Source organism: Vipera berus, assembly GCF_964194415.1.
Source record: "Vipera berus genome assembly, chromosome: 6".
Taxonomy (NCBI): domain Eukaryota; kingdom Metazoa; phylum Chordata; class Lepidosauria; order Squamata; family Viperidae; genus Vipera; species Vipera berus.
This window is the reverse complement of record NC_138208.1, coordinates 42,582,467-42,599,273: the sequence shown is the minus strand read 5'-3', so window position 1 is coordinate 42,599,273 and position 16,807 is coordinate 42,582,467. Positions and strand designations below refer to the sequence as shown.

Below are 16,807 nucleotides of genomic sequence, written 5' to 3'. Positions count from 1 at the left end.
ATCATTGGTGGAACCAGGGCTGGTAAGGACTCTGACAAAGACTAACTTGGTCAGATGGTTGCTTGCTCTAATTGTCCTAGCACAGAGGTCCCCAACCTTTGGGGCACCAGGGACCGGTTCTGTGGAGAGAGTGGTTTTTCACAGACCAGTTTTGTGTGCTGACTGCATCCCACAGATGGCGCTTGTTTGTGTGGCCAGGGTGTTGGCATGCCGCAGCCTGGTACTGGTCCATGGACCAGGAGTTGGGAACAAAGACTCAGTGGTGGGGGAACGTTCATCCTGCACTCAAATAGTATACCGACACTTGGTGTGAGAGCAAAAGGCTCCCCCAGAAGGTGTGGGATGACTGCGGAAAATGGACCATCCAGGGAGAGTACTACAACCATGACAGGTGGCATGTCTGCGGGCATCTGTCAGATTGGACTGTGTGATGACCCAGGGCATGGCACAGAGTGATGACCCAGGGCATGGCACAGAGGCAAAACAGTCAACTGGCAATTCAAACCGCCCTTTATTTGCTCCACTTTTTCCCCAAATGCTCTCACGTTTCTGGCAAGCCACAGAACAAAGTAAGCCTCTGGCTGCAAGTAGTTTCACAAGTTTTTTAACTCTTTAGGCAGGGAAAGTGTGTGTAGGGAACAAACTGTCCTCCTTCAGGTTTTGACTCACACACAGTTAGATTAGAAGAGTAATTTACTCAAGGCCACATAGATAACAGGGAAAGAATCATACATCCAAAATCTAATGAGTCTGTGGAAATACAAGCTTGCCTGAGCAGTTTCAGAAGAGAAGCCAAAATTCAATCCAAGGTCTTTGAACACCAAATCAAGTTTGTCAGCCAGTCAAAGGGTCAGAGTTTCAGGGTTTCCAAGCAGAAATCACAACACAGAACAAGAGATCAGAGAGTTGTTTTCAAGATCAGCAACGGCACACAAAACTCCAAGCATTCAGCATTTGTTCCCAACAAATGCCCCTCCCCACAGCATCTCCTTAAGTCTCAGTCTCCAGGTGTGTCTTGTGGAGAGGGGTGGGGCACTCTCCTCCCAGGTAGTTGAGCCTGCCTGCGTTGTTCCACTCTCTGTGCTCTAGGATCAGGAAGGAGTGGCCCTTGCTCATCACCTGAGCTCTGTCTCTTGTGTTCATCCTGTCCCAATCCTGAAAGGCCCTGGCCTGCCTCAGCCTGATCTTCCCCACATTCCTTTGAAGCCACAGACACCCCTCCCTCAACTTCCATTGGCTCCAGTTCCAGCTCATTTTCCTCAGCAGATTCAGGCTCCAATAGGGGCATGACAGACTGTGAGGAGCCTGGGCCATACCTCATCCTCGAATCTGACCCCAAAAAGCAGAATGTCGGAGTGGAGGTAATTCCAGAGGTGGTCTCCACAAAGGTTTTGTGTCAGTCTAGAAGGCGGATCTTGGTTGGAGTCTGGAATGTTACTAACTTCCCTGTGGCATTGAAAGACTGGATGTTGTTGGGACAAATGAGTTTGGTCACCACTGTTGTACTGCCGGAGATAATGGAAGGGGTTGAAGGTGAGATTTCAACAGATCAATTCTACCCAAAGAACACACAGCTTGCCCCAGAATGGCTAGAGAGAGCTAGAGACCAACTTGGAGGTGGCAACACCTGTTATCGAAGGATGAATTTGACTCTAGGAATGCTCAACATTGAATTCATCTACAGGAAGATAAGCCATTCTGAGAGAGATCTTGGCGGATTCCTTTAAGTGACATAGATGACTTCAGAGAGCATCTAGCAGAACTAAAGAGTGTCAGAATCATCAAAGGATCTCAGAGCCCTATGCTTCCCTCATAGTGGTAGTCCGGAAGAAGAACAGGTCCCTGAGAGGACCATTCCAGATCAGTACACTACCCCTCAGATTGAAGACGCCCTACATTACTTATTGGGGGCAAAGTGGATGAGTGTGCTACATCCGAGAAGTGGCTACCACCAGATCCCCATCTGTCCAGATAATAGAGAGAAAACTGCTTTCATCTGCCCCCTGGGCTTCTATGAATTTAATTAGATGCCTCAAAGGTTATGAAAGGCCCCAGCGACTTATGGAGGGATGGTGGGAGACATGAGTCTGGTAGAAGTGCTAGTATATCTACACAATACCATTGTCTTTGGTGAAACCCTTGAACAAAATGAGTGACTGGAGAAGGTTTTGACCAGATTCCATGAAGAAGGGTTGAACCTGCTCTTAGAGAAAAGCCAATTCTACCAAGTATCTGTCACATACCTTGATCACATTGTCACCGACTCCTCGAAGCTTGAGGCCATTGTCTCCTGGCCCAGACCTCAAAATGTGGCTGACCTAAGATCATTTCTAGAGTTCTGTTCATACTGTTGAAGGTTTGTCAAAGGGTTTGCAAAAATAACCCACCCCCTCAGTGATCTGTTGAGAAATGAGGAAGCAGTGGATGTGTCTAACAGTTTGGGCGAGCTTCACAAGGATAAGGGACCCAGGAAGTCCCAAGAGTCAATTCAAGCATAATGGACAGAGCAGTGTGAACAGGCCTTTGACCAACTGAAGAGGAGCCTGACCAACACCCCACCTTGGCCTACGCAGACCCAAATCGACTCTATGAATTACATGTTGATGCTAGCTGGGACAGCTTTGGAGGGGTAAGGATAGTGGAGGCTGGTTGCCTATGTCAGCAGAGACCTCACCCCACCTGAGAAGAACTATCCTACCCATAAACTAGTGTTCCTGGCATTGAAATGGGCAGTGGCGGATAAGCTGAAAGATTACTTGTATGAAAGATTACTTGTAGAGTTTGAGGTCAAGACCGACAACAACCCACTGACATCGATGGTTAGCCACTTTGTCCAGATTTATTTCAGCCTAAACTACCAGCCCAGAGTAGGGAACTGAGATGCAGGTGCCTTATAAAGAAGGCTTCATGGCACTAAGGCTACTGGCGAAGAGTGGACTAGGCTATCCCAGATGATATTCTTACATCAAGGGATCAAACACCGGGTTAGCAAAGCAGTGGGAGCGGAGGCCACTGGGGTCACGACTGCAAGTGTCTCCAAGTTATACTGCTATCCCACCCAGATGAGAGGAGGGGGACTGCCAATATTAATCAAGAAGGATTTGAGAAGTGATCAGGTGGAAGATCCACTCTGCGGGCTGACCTTAAGGGCCCTGCAGAGCGGTCATTGAGAGGTCTTGCTGACCAACTCCCCGAAGACAACCTGGATGCTGTTTAAAGAATGGGACTGGCTCCAGCTTCAGAGTGGGGTAGTTTATTGGAGGGGCACCTCCGATGGCCTCAAGGAAAAGTGGCAGCTGTTTTTCCCAGAGAAACATAGAGCAGTATTAACAGCATTACACAACGACCATTGACATTTGGGGCCAGAGAGGACCTTCAAACTATTGAGGGATCAGTTCTATTGGCCATGAATGAGAATGGAAGTCGAGGACTACTGAAGGTTCTGCATATGCTGCATTCAGCAAAAAACCCTACCTTCGAGGGCTGCTGCAATGGGTCATCTACACAGTCAAGGACCCATGGAGCTAGTCTGCATTGACATTTTGTGCCTAGAACCCAATACAAGTGGGCAGGGGAATGTATTAGTGGTGACAGACCACTTCTCCCGTTACACACAAGCATTCCCAATGAAAGACCAATGGGTGGTCATGGTAGCCAACATTCTGGTGGAGAAATTCTTTGTTCATTATGGGCTGCCACAGCAAATACACTCTGATCAAGGCAGAGATTTTGAGGGTCGACTCATCAAACAATTGCTCAACTTGCTGGGCATCCAGAAGTCACACATCATTCCCTAACATCCCCAAGGGCAGGGCTAATCACTGCTTCATTCTACCACTGAGATTCCAGTTCCAATTGTGATCATAAGTCAAGGACTACCTGTAGGAGCAATCTCTGAATTCCTATTTTCATATGCATCCACAGCAACCTAGATCAGGGCTTTTCAACCAGTGGTACGGGTACCACCTGTGGTACATTGGCACCTGGGCAGGTGGTATGCGACCATTCTAGAAAAGTGGTAGCGGGAGAGGAGAATGAGCTGAACTGGTGGCAGCACCACACAAGCCTGAGCGAGAGATGGCTGGAGCTGCAGGGCTGTCAGGACTCAGCGGACACGCCAGGATCAGCGCTTCTTTGAGGTTGTCAGGGCTCAGCGGAAGCGCCAGGATCAGCACCAGGCTCCAGCTGGAGCTCGGCGATGATCCTGGCGCTTCTGCTGAGCCCAGAAGAAGTGCAGATCACCTGGAATGTTGCAGCATCTCCAGGGTCTTGTGATTTACATTCAGATGCTTGGCAACTGATTCATATTTATGATGGTCACAGTGTCCCAGGGTCATGTGAAGTGACCAAAACCTGCTGCAACCACCCAGCAGAGGGGGGGGGGAATAAAAACCAAACATCCACCCCACCCCACCCCCACTGCCAATCCTCAACAGAAATGCTCACAACAATGAAAACCTCAGACAGGAAGAAGAGCGCTGCTGGGCGGGCAGGCAGGTGTCTTGCTCGGCTGTGGCATGGGGGGCACTGTTTTCAGTGTCATTGTAACTTCAAACAGTCACTAAGTGAACTGTTGTAAGTTGAGGACTATCTGTACTTCATCACTTTTTTTCTTTTCTTTTTTTTTGGTCATCAAGTTTTTGACACCTTGCTAGGCAACTGGTGGTACTTGGATGTTGCCATATCCTAAAAGTGGTACAATGGGTGAAAAGGTTGAAAAGCCCTGCCCAAGGGGATCTGCAGCCTGAGAGATTTAACCGCACTCTCCTTGATATGTTAGGAACACTGACTGCAGAGCAAAAGCAGCACTGTACTCAATACATTTCTGCCATGGTGCATGCATAAACAGTATAGAAAATGATGCTACTGGATACTTTCCCTACTGGCTGATGTTTGGGAGGGAAGCCTGACTGCCAGTAGACTTAGCATTTGGAGTATCATTAGAATAGACTTCATTGACCCTGCACTGAAATTATGTGGACAAGAAGGAATCTGAAAACTGCATACGAGAGGGCCCAGTTTATCTCAGAGACCCGAGAGTGCAGGAACAAAAGGAACTATGACCTGAAGGTAAGAATCCAGGACTTGCAGCCAGGCAATAAAGTACTACTGAAAAATCTGGGCATCCAATTTCCAGCATGACATCGCAGCGCCACTGACGCAGGAAGACGGGACTCCGTCTTTCATGCTTGAATTCACTCCACTGGGGAAACCCTGGAAAGGGTCGAAAGTCGCCCTGTAGAAGCGACAAGCAAGGAGGGGACCTTTTTTTGGTCATGGGAGGGTGGCAGCCCTTCTTTTTGAATTGGGGAAGCCCTCCAAACCAGTTACAAAGCTGCTGACAGCCAAAGTCAAAAGCACCACCAAGCAACTTTCAAGCAATGCAGATGAAACTGGGTGAGATCTGATCCTCTCTTTAAGATTCTAAGTTTTATTTCCTGAAAAAGCTGCCCAAAGGTTTTTTCCCCCTGTGAGGAAAGAGGGAAGGAAATTTTTACCCCACCCTCTAAGAAAAGCGGCGACTAACTACTCAGGGGAAACAGAGCAACCATAAGATTAATTTTAACCTAATTGGATATATATTCTTTTGAAACTTGGGGACTAAAAGTGTTCTTTTTTCTTATTGGAGACTGTTGTTTTTTCTTTAAAAAAAGACTTGAAAAACCACCATATATGTTTTGGACTTAAAAAGCTATAAAACGGCATTGGTGACATTTTGTAGCAAATTATGGTATTACAATTTGTTATTACTTAAAAGAAACTTTGCTTGAAGCCCAGACTTCTTTTTCCAAATAATATATATATTTAAAATAGAGGGAGAACTATTTGATGATTCAAAGGCACTGGCATGGAAGGTTAGCTGGCAAAGGAAGAAAGCCAGAGTAAGGCTGAAGAAAATAAGGGTGTTGACTTATTAGAGGGGATATTATATTACCAATTAGATGGTTGAATATGGTGGAAAATAGATAACTTTTAGAAAATAGAGTAACATTATAATTAAATAGATAAGATGTGTAACTAGAATATAGACTTTGGTATGAAAAGGGAAAAAGGGAGAAGTTGAGATAAGGGAAGCTTTTGGTCACCTACATATAAAGTACCTGGAAATCATAAATAATAATGTTTTCTTGAATATTGATGGGAAATTAAAGTTTGGGGGGGGAGCAATAACAGGGTATTGTTTATACAAGGACATTAAATGCAAACGCAATCAAGATATGTATAGGCTAAAAATTATTGATAAATCTAACAAAGATGTTTCTACTTAGCTGAAAATAAGAATTGTGTTTGCCCAATATGATATAACAGATATTATTGGAAAGAGAGAGGAAGTATTTGATGTTCTAATATTAGACTTAAACTAAGAATTTATGTATATTACTGAATTATTGGTTAATCCAGACAACATCTATAATGGTTTTGATTTATTAGTGGATACTGCATTATCAATTAGATGATTGAACATGGTGGAAAATAGATAATTTTTAGAAAACAGAGCAATATTATAATCAAATAGATAAGATATGTAACCAGAATATCAGACTTTGGTATGAAAAGGGAAAAATACTTGGAAATCATAAATAATAGTGTTACTTTGAATATTGATGGGAAATTAAAGCCTGAGAAAAAAGCAATAACAGGACATTGATTGTATACAAGGATTAAGTGTAAACGCAATTAAGATATGTATAAGCTAAAAAGTATTGATAACTGTAACAAAGATGTTTTTATTTAGTTGATAACAATAAGAATTGTACTAGCCTAATATGAGAACAGATATTAATGGAAAAAGAGAGGAAATATCTGATGTTGTAATATGAGATTTATACTAAAGATTTATGTACACTATTGAACTATTGATTAACCCAGTCATCACATTGCTTTTTAAATATCCAATTGTAAAATGAGAAAATCAATAAAATATTATTTTAAAAAAGAAATCTGGGTATCCCAGGGAAGTATAAACTAGCTGATTGGTGGAGCTCCCAACCCTACATTGTCTGTGAGAAACTGGCTGGGCTACCAGTGTACTGGATCCTCCCAGAAGGGACCATGGGACAACTGAAGATGTGGCACTGAAATCATCTCCTATCTCTGAATGAGGCAGTACAAGCCCCCCAGCAGCATACATTACCACCTGCAGAACCCTGCCCAGAGAGGAGGGGTCCAATGACCCATAAACAGCTGCTTTCTTCTGTACTGGAGAAAGAAGGGGACAGTGATCAGGAGGAGAGCTGTATGAACTGGTATTGCCACACAAGCCCTTTGAAGTGGACCCACCCACATCAGACACAAGTACTGGACCAGGAGCACCAGGGCAGAAGTACCTGAATTTGTGCCCCATGTGAAGGAACAGGAAAACATCCTCAGGGAACCAGTAAACCAGGCTAGTGAGCATTCCACACAACAGCCAAAACCACAGAACAAGAAACCACCCCCAGAGATACCTAAGCCTGCCACACCCCCAGAGAGAGTCCCAGCAGAACTTAGAGCAAGGGTGTCAAAATGCCAGCCCGTCATGATGAAACCACACCCACCCCATTGCCGGCAATGGGGAAAAAGCTCTGATACGTCATGTGACATCACGAGATTGACATGTCTGCCCTAGAGAATCAAGACCAAAAAGGGCAATTCATCCCCTGCAGTGGCTGGCATATGGCTCTTTGGACAACAGTATGGAAGAGTTCATTGCCAGGAGGACCTCAGAAACACAATTGCAGCCCAATGAAACCATAGAGAAGGGCATGCTAAACCCATCCCCCAATACACCCATAGACCCTGTTGATACGAATTGCTATAGGATTAGCATCATCTCACCAGCAAGAGGCATCTAATGTACGTACAGGCTGTTAGTATACTGTCTCTCACTCTTTGGAGGACCAAAGAAATTTGGGTGGGACTGTGTAGCAAGGGAGAGTAGCGTGATCAGCTGGGCATCACAGGAAGCCCCAACACTGGTCCGTGTGATCAGCTAGGTGGTGGAGGCCTTGGAGCTCTGGCTGACTGGCATTGGTTGTACGGTCGTGCCAACAGTTATGATCAACTGGGCAGCAGAAGGGGTCCCACAGCTCCTGCTGAATGGTGCAGGCAGGTAACCTGGGGCTCCTAATCGTCTCATAGCATCCCACAGAGGCCCACCAGAAATTAAGGGGGAAAAGGTGGCCCAGGAGAAAGGGGGGATAAAAAGGGAAGGAGATGCTTGGAAGGAGGGGGAGAACAAAGAAGGGAAGAAGGAGAGATGGAGAAAGAGCAAAGAAGAGAGAGAAGTAGCATGAGGGGAAATAGCGGAGATGGGGAAAAGAAAATGGAGGAGGAGGAGGTGAGGAGAGAAGGAAGAGAGGGGTAAGCATTTGTCAGCTTACCCTGTCGGCACCCCACCATTGAGTTCCTGCTGAGCAGGGCTGCATGGGAGACAGTAGGGGCCTGACAGAAAGAGGGAGAAAGAAGGAACAAGAGCAAAGCCGATCCAAAGAGAGAGAAAGGGAGCAATGCTGACTCACAGAGAGGGAGAGAGCAAAGCTAACCCAAAGAGAGAATGGTGTGAGAGTGAGCCAAAGAGTAGAGGGGGCACCAGACACACCAGGAGGACTGTGCAGGTGAACTTAGCTGGGTGAGTAGAGGTGATTGGGTGAACGATCAGAACGAGAAATCCTGAGATCTGTGTTTGTGATCCAAAAGACCCCCAAGTTATCTGGGAGAAAGGGACAGAGGGATCTGGAGTTTTGTGGCCCTTTAGGGCGGACATGTCAAACTTGTGACATCACGTGATGTCGTGCGACATATTGGAGCTTTTTCTCCATTGCCGGCAATGGGGTGGGCATGGTTTCCTGATGATGCATCCAGCCCGCGGGCCGGCAGTTTGACACCCCTGCTTTAGGGGATGCCGCTACATATGTGAAGACCTAATGGGTTGTAGAAGATAAGGCATGATTGTAGGAGTAAATTAAACATAAGTTATAGTCTGCTGCTGATGCAATTTTGCCCATAAACCAGCAGTACTTTAAAGAAAGAAAGCAGTTTTTTCTTTGCACATGGAGAGATTCCTGAATCTGGTGTTGAGTCAATGTTTATTTTCAGCTGATGGCTCTAAAGTAAGATCCTGTTGGACTGTAACTCAGAAGTCTTCCCCACACATCTGAGCCACAGGGAAACAAAACTTTCTGGGCTACAGTGATTTTAGTATCTTGTTACATTGAGCTTACTTTCCTTTTTACCCTATTGAATTACTTAGTACACTTCTTTTATTTTTAAACACTTGGCAGAGAAAGCAAATCATATCAAAGGGAACCAGCCAGGGCCTTACTTTGAAATTTTAAAGGCAGTACTTATTGATAAAGTAAGCTTGACATAAATGGACCAAGAGGTATGCATAGAGATTGCATGGCATGCCAAAATTTGACTTAATGAGGGACAGTCCAAAGTTTCTATGGGATATATATTTCCATGTAGGTAGTATAATATATTATAAGGAACCATATTTGTAGAATATTTATTTTTTTCTTTTTATCTATATTCATTGCTTCAAGGCATCTAAATAAATTATTAAGAGTGTAAGGATATTATATAAACATCATTGACCTGAAATAACATATGTATTTATTAACATATTGAGAAACCACCAATCATACAGTGTCTCTGCATTAAAACTGAGAAGATGGTACAATAGATACTGTATAATATCCTAAAAAGCTGGTTAATTAATTTAATAATATTTTATGGATATATTTTAAGATTCTTCAACTGTCACTCATTTAATTACTATTTTATATATTCTTTTTGAATATACCGTGTTTACCCGAAAATAAGACCTGGTCTTATTTTTTATTTTTGCTTCCAAAAGAGGCATCAGGTATTATTTTCAGGGGAGAGTGTCTTTTCCACTTACCTTCGGCACTGACAGCCCCACCTGGCCAGCCCATTTTTGCAGCTGAAGGAGCGCCTCATTCTGCAGCTGAGAATGGAGCTCTGGCCTGCATTTCGTAGTCAGAGGGTTTTCTGGAAGGCCACTCCAGCCAAGAACAAAACTATGGATTGAATCCATAGCTCAGTTCTCAGCTGCAATGGCCAAAATGCAGGCCTGGGGATGCCACAGAAAAAGTGGAATGGCGAGGAGAGGCCTGGCTGCAAAGTAAGCAGGTGTGGGGAACTTGGGCATCTCCACCTCCCCACCCCCACCCTAGCTTGATTTTTAGGTGTGTGCCTTGCTCCAAAACTAGGGCTTACTTTTGGGGTAGGGCTTATATTAGGCCCACCTCCAAAAACCAAGCTAGGGCTCATTTTTGGGTAGGTCTTACTTTTGGGGAAAACATAGTATTAGCAATAATATATTTTTGGTTGGAGTTCATCATATCTTCTAGTTTTTATACTGTACTAATAAGACACTTAAATGTTAGAGAAAAAATCCTAGAAGGAACCAAATTATAGTGCACGAATTTATTGCAAGCAAACAATATCTCTTTTCTCAGTAATTCTCAGTAATTTGATTAAGTGGGAGAAATGTGAGATAAACTGAACAGATAGATAGAAATTGTATCCAATGGAGCAAAAACGTATTTATCTTCAGGCAATATAGCTTGATCATTTATTAAAAATATTTTGCTATTTGTCTTTTTAAGTATGTGCAGTTATGTTTCCCAATATTCCAAATGTCAGATAGCAACATAAAATTCACCGAATGTAATATCACACAGATAGATCCTCGTTGTGTTTCTCTCATTGTTCCTTTTCTAAGGATTTTAATCAGTTGTCAAAATGACAATTCTAACAACAAATTAAAATTCAGTGTATACATTTCATCAGGGCTTTTTTTTCTCATAGAACGCTCAGAACGGAGTTCCGGCATCTTTTTTGGATAGAACCTTGTAGGGTAGGCAAGGCGGGTTGTATGACATGTGTGAGTTCCGGCACCTTTTTCTTTTACAAAAAAAGCACTGCATTTCATTGTTAAAAAGTACAGGTAGTTCTCTCTCTCATGATCATGATCTGGCCACTTGGTAACCAATTTGCAGCATCCTGTAGTCACATGATTGTGATTTGCTGCCTTCCCTGCTGGCAGGGAAGGTCACAAGTTGTGCCAGTATGTCTTCCCCACTCACACACCCTCTGAGAACCATGCTGCCACTCACACTACACATCCCTGGCCATTCACCCACCGTCTCTGGCCACTCACAGACCTTTGGGCACCTTTCCTCAGCAAAAGCAATCACCCTAAGCCCTCCCGTATTTGCTTCTCTCACCTGGCAGTAGCCATCCCAAGCCCCATCATGCTCCCACCATGCCTTTCTGCCATTTGTGCTGCCTCACACACCCTCTTCCACTCGGCAGTCACTATCCCAAGCCCTGCTGGGCTTGCACCACATTACTCTGGCCATTTGCACAGCCCCTCACTGCCTCCCCCACCCAGAAGCAGCCATTCTTCTGCCTGCCAGTTTTCTTGCAAGCCATCTGGGACAATTTTCTGTTCACTTCCTCCCTGATTTTGCTTATTGGAAACCAGCAGGAAGTTGCAAAGAGGTGCTTGCTTAAAGACCCACAATCCTCACTTAACGTTGGCAATCAGGCTGTAGGAATTGCCATTGCTAAGCAATGAGATCACATGATGTCATGTTTTATGACTGTATCACTTAGCAGTGGAAATTCTGGTTTCAAGTGCCATCATAACTCAAGGACTCCCTAGATAGAAAAAAACCCTTTATGGCTAAATGTATTTGCTATTTACAGTAGTTTCTGAAATTTCATATTTCTTTTACAGAGAGCTTACTTTTTGGAAAATGCTATATTATATATTTGTGCTGGCCGTTGAGTGTAATAAAGGTTGAATTGAATTGAATGTTACATATTCTGTGCAAACTGAAGCCAGCAAGTAAAGAAAGTGAAAAAAAAGTTAGTGGTCTAAAACCAAAATCTTTATTTCTCATCACAGTGTAAACTTAGAAAAAATATTATTTATACTTTCATAAGATCATAATCAAAAGATAGTTCATGGTAATGATGTGTTAGAGGAATTATGTCCCAAACTTCAAAGCCATTTTCTAAGCTATAGGGAGAACGTCTCACTACTTTTCAAGTGTAGCCAAAAACAACTTGTAGATTCTATAGATGTTTTCTAAAATTCAAAGAGGTCAATTATTTTAACCATAGGTTGTGAACTCTTCTCTCATCACATCAGGAAAGCCTTATTATTGACACAGTAAAATGTTTGAGTGTACCAGTAATCCTTAATTAATAGTGATGGTATTTGAAAAAATGTGTTACAAATGTGTTCAAAAGTTTTTTTTCTTTCTCCAACATCCAGCATTCTCGTTAATTATACTACAGGACGAAAAATAATGTCATGTTTTCTTTCTTTCTTGAAGTGAGACATCATAAAAAGTAACAATTGATAATTTTCACAATTCGGGGGCGTTTTTTGAGACAGCTAACAGGCATGTGAATGAGGGTCACCCTGTTTACATTGTATATTTGGATTTTCAAAAAGCCTTTGATGAAATTACTCATTGAGGACTCATGAATAAACTTAGTATTTATGAGATAAGTTATTATTTTACAGACTACAACTTGTTAAAAAATAAAGAAAAGGAATCAATAATGTTCTTTAAAAAAATAATAATTACCATGTTGGAACCAATGCTTTTTTATAAATTATCTTAATTTAAGGCAGAGGTCCCCAACTTTTTGGGTACCAGGGACCGGTTCCGTGGAGAGAGGTTTTTCCGTGGACCGGAGGGTACATGATTTTGTGTGCTGTCTGCATCCCGCAGATGAGGCTTTGCTTGTTTGTGTGGACCGGTTGCTGGCATGCCACAGCCTGGTACTGGTCCACGGACCAGGGGTTGGGGACCTCTGATCTAGGTGTTAAATACTGAGGTGGTCAAATTTGCAGCTGACCATAAACTATTCAGAATGATAAAAACCAAATTATTTGGATAATCAACCAAATAATACATGAGATTCAGTTTTAAGCAAGTATCAATGTTACCCATTGGGATAACAATCCCCTGCTTCACATATATACATTGGTGCAATCCTCATCTATTTGTTATTGCACAATAAAATAAATTATGTAGTGATGTATAAAGACACATAGGGTAAAAAATGAGAGAAATTACATGTTAGGGTATATTCAGAAAAGGATTGATAATGAAACCATCAACACTGTAATAGTCTTATGCAAATCTCTGGTAGGTCAGTTTGTGGGATATAGATACAACTTGTTAGCCACATTTTAAAAAGTATATAATAGAAGAAATGTGGAAGAAAGGAAATGAAATGATTAGGGGCCTTAAACATTTCCTTCTCAAGAAACAGCTCAAATGTTTTGAATTCTTTAGTCTAGAATATGTCTGTACAACATATGGGCTTGCTCAACTCAAAAAATAAATCCACTGCCATCAAATGCTTCCACCATGAGGAAGGATCTGCCATGTTGCCATCCTAAAAGATACCCTGCCAATCTCCAATGGAGTATCTCCAATGCCTCCAGGCTCCATTGACACTGCCAGTCCATCACTGCAGTCTCACCACTAACCACCAAACAGCTGATTGGGATACCAACCATTTCTTTGGGGCTTGCCATTATTTTTAATTTCCCTCTACAAATTGTCTAGAAGAAAGGCAACTGAAGGAACACATTATCAAAGTATATAAAATCATGTAAAATATGGAGAAAGTGGACATGACTTTTCTACCTTCTCTCTGTTTATCCAGAAGTAAATGACACAATGTTGAGTACACAGAGTTGAACTTCTAGTTGCATTTTTCTCATCAAAATAAGACTCTGAAGTAAAAAATAGAAATACATTATTAAAATGAATATATTTATTATATATTTTTATACATTGTATTTTCATGCAGGCTGAATTTTTTTATGAGTTCCTGTCTTTGCACTCTCTGGATAAAGGCATAATGGCTGACCCAACGGTAAACATCCCTCTACTTGGAATGATACCTCACCAAGTCTCAGGTCTGTAGCATCCATCTTTATTTATGCATCTAATGTTGTTCAAGTAAAGGAAGAATGAAACAAAGTATTGAACCCACATGTTGTTGGTGTGTGTGTGTGTGTGTGTGTGTGTGTGTGTGTGCCATTAAAGATCAAAAATGCTGTTAATTGTGAGGATTTTAAAAAATACTGATTTGTTGATGATTTTGAGCTAATCATTCTCTTGCAACCCAAACCATCTCACCAGGTGGTATTGTGGGGAATATAGCAGGCAGGAGTAATAAGTAGATTTATATCAAGCGCCACGGAAATCAGGAGATCCAGGCAGTTCAAATGGGTATAAAGATTTATTGCAAGCTTAAGCTTTCTACAAAAATCTGAACTGGGTATCGGCCAAGCAAGCTGGCAGTAAAAAAGAGTCACAGGAATTCAATGTGTGCTGGACTTAGATCTCTTGTGGGTGCTAAGGGACTCATGACTGATGATGTGTTTGACCCCTCCCTCAGGCTCAGCCTGATCATCTCCTACAGTTTATTCCTTTGCTTATATAAAATAAAGTAGGATAAAAAGTAGAGTAATACAATAATGAATAGAATAGAATAGAATAGAATAGAATAGAATAGAATAGAATAGAATAGAATAGAATAGAATAGAATAGAATAGAATAGAATAGAATAGAATAGAATAGAATAGAATAGAATCTGTTTGCAAATGTTATTACATGTGTCTGCAATAACTTCTTTGAATCAAATTATCTAATAATTTGGTAACAATGAAAGTCTTTGAAAGTTTTATTATCTATGCATCTTATGTTCCACATCTGAAAAGACTAAGAGGAGGAATGCCAAATATTGGCTGTGCATCACTAAAATTCTTGCACAATGAAAATGTGCCCATATTAATCAAGCAAGATACAGAAACATCCAGTTCTGATACCAACAAAATCAGCCCTTTCATTTGGCAGAGGCAACTGTGGCCTCAGTCTATAGATGCTGAGGGTCTATAAGTGGCCTTTTGATGCTAAAAGGCAAAATGGCGTCTTCACTTTCAACCTAGCCTGCTGTCCTCAGATGAAAAGGAGAATACTGACTCTTGCCTTGTCAATGTTGCAGTAATGTACAGCTAGCAGTCCAGATGGCTTCTGGAGTAGAAATATCTTATATCTTTTTCAAAATCATATACAAAGCAACTACATTCAGCATGGTAGTTGGAAAACCATCTCTGTACATCAAAATGAACATATAAACTTTAACTCAGTAGAACTAAGTAGCTAAATAAGTAAGATTTTATTTTGTTGTGAATGAAAATGTAAAAGTAGCCAAGGATGAAAAAGGAATAAAAATAATATAAAGCAGGGGTCCCCAACCCCCGGTCTGTGAACCACTACCGGGCTACAGAATGCCAGCAACCAGTCTGCACAAACAAGCAAAGCTCTATCCACAGGATGCAGGCAGTACACAAAACCACGCACACACACACACCCCCGGGGCACAGAAAAACCTCTCTCCACAGAACTGGTCCCTGGTGCCCAAAAGGTTGGGCACCTCTGTTATAAAGAATTTGCTAAGAATGTTTTACTCCATAACTTTTTAGCCATAGAAAACTAATGTAGAATGGCTAACAAAAGTTTCTACTATGAAAACTACATATGTTCTATATGGTGCCTCTCTTGAGGAAAGTCCACCTGAAGCTATATGCCATGCTTTCCCAAAAATAAGACCCAGCTTATTATTATTATTTTTGCCTCCAAAAGAGGCAGCAGGTCTTATTTTCAGGAGATGTCTTATCCCCTGTCTCACATCACAGGGGTGGCCCTGTCAGCCCCAGCCAGCCAGCCCATTTCTTTTGCAGCTACTCGCCACCACTTGCACATCTCGCCTCCGGCCTCCATTCACTACCAGAGGCCTTCAAGAAATACCTCTGTAGCTGAGAATGGAGCTCCGGATTGATGCGCAGGTCGCCGCCGCCCCCCAGCCTCCAGGGGTTGCCACGTGCATCAATCCGGAGCTCAGTTCTCAGCTGCAGAGGCCTTTCCTAAAGACATCTGACAGCAAAATACAGGCTGTGTGACTCTGCGCACATCAATCTGGAGCTCCATTTTCTGCTGCAGAGGCATTTCCTTGGATTTGGGATGATAGAGGTTATTCATACCAACCTAAAGGAACCTTTTCCACCCTGATGCCTCCCAGAATTATGAGAAGAGCTACATCTCCAAAAATATTGACCTATCATGGGTATTGGCTGAGAATTAGGAAAGCTGAGTCCCAACACATCTGGGGAGCACACGTTCAAGAGGATAATCTTATAATTGTTTTTTAATTAGATATGTCTTTTTCTACAAGAATGAATGTAGCATTTCTCCTATAACTTATTTGTACTGTATATTTTAATCTAATATTTAATTCCCAATATATACACTAATCAACTACATATTTTAACATTTATTACAATATTTAATATATTGCTGAATTTGCAAATACCCCAGTGGCTCACAGTATATAGCACTAGCACTTAAACTTTTATACTGCTTCACAGTGCTTTACAGCCCTCTCTAGGCGGTTTACAGAGTCAGCATATTGTCCCCAACAATCTGTGTCCTCATTTTACCAACCTCGGAAGGATGGAAGGTTGAGTCAATCTTGAGCTGGTGAGAACCGAACTGCCGAACTGCTGGCAGTGGGTAGTCAGCAGAATTAGCCTGTACTACTGCATTCTAACCACTGCACCACCACCAGAGATATATATGGAGTTATATATCTCAATATAAAATCAATAATACAAGCACATAAAAATATTTGTCAGCTTTCCTCCATCATCCACTATCCGAATAACATATAAGATCTGTGAAATAGTTCTGTTTCACTT

At 42.2% G+C, this 16,807-nt stretch overlaps 1 protein-coding gene across 1 annotated transcript in view; it reads left to right on the top strand.

The window, feature by feature from the left end:
- The window catches only part of WIF1 (WNT inhibitory factor 1), a 77,806-nt gene that overhangs the window by 49,542 nt on the left and 11,457 nt on the right, over positions 1-16,807 (top strand). The window contains exon 3 of the mRNA XM_081331860.1: positions 13,855-13,963. Within this exon, the coding sequence (XP_081187986.1) occupies positions 13,855-13,963 (109 nt within the window). The remainder of the gene's footprint in view (positions 1-13,854; positions 13,964-16,807) is intronic.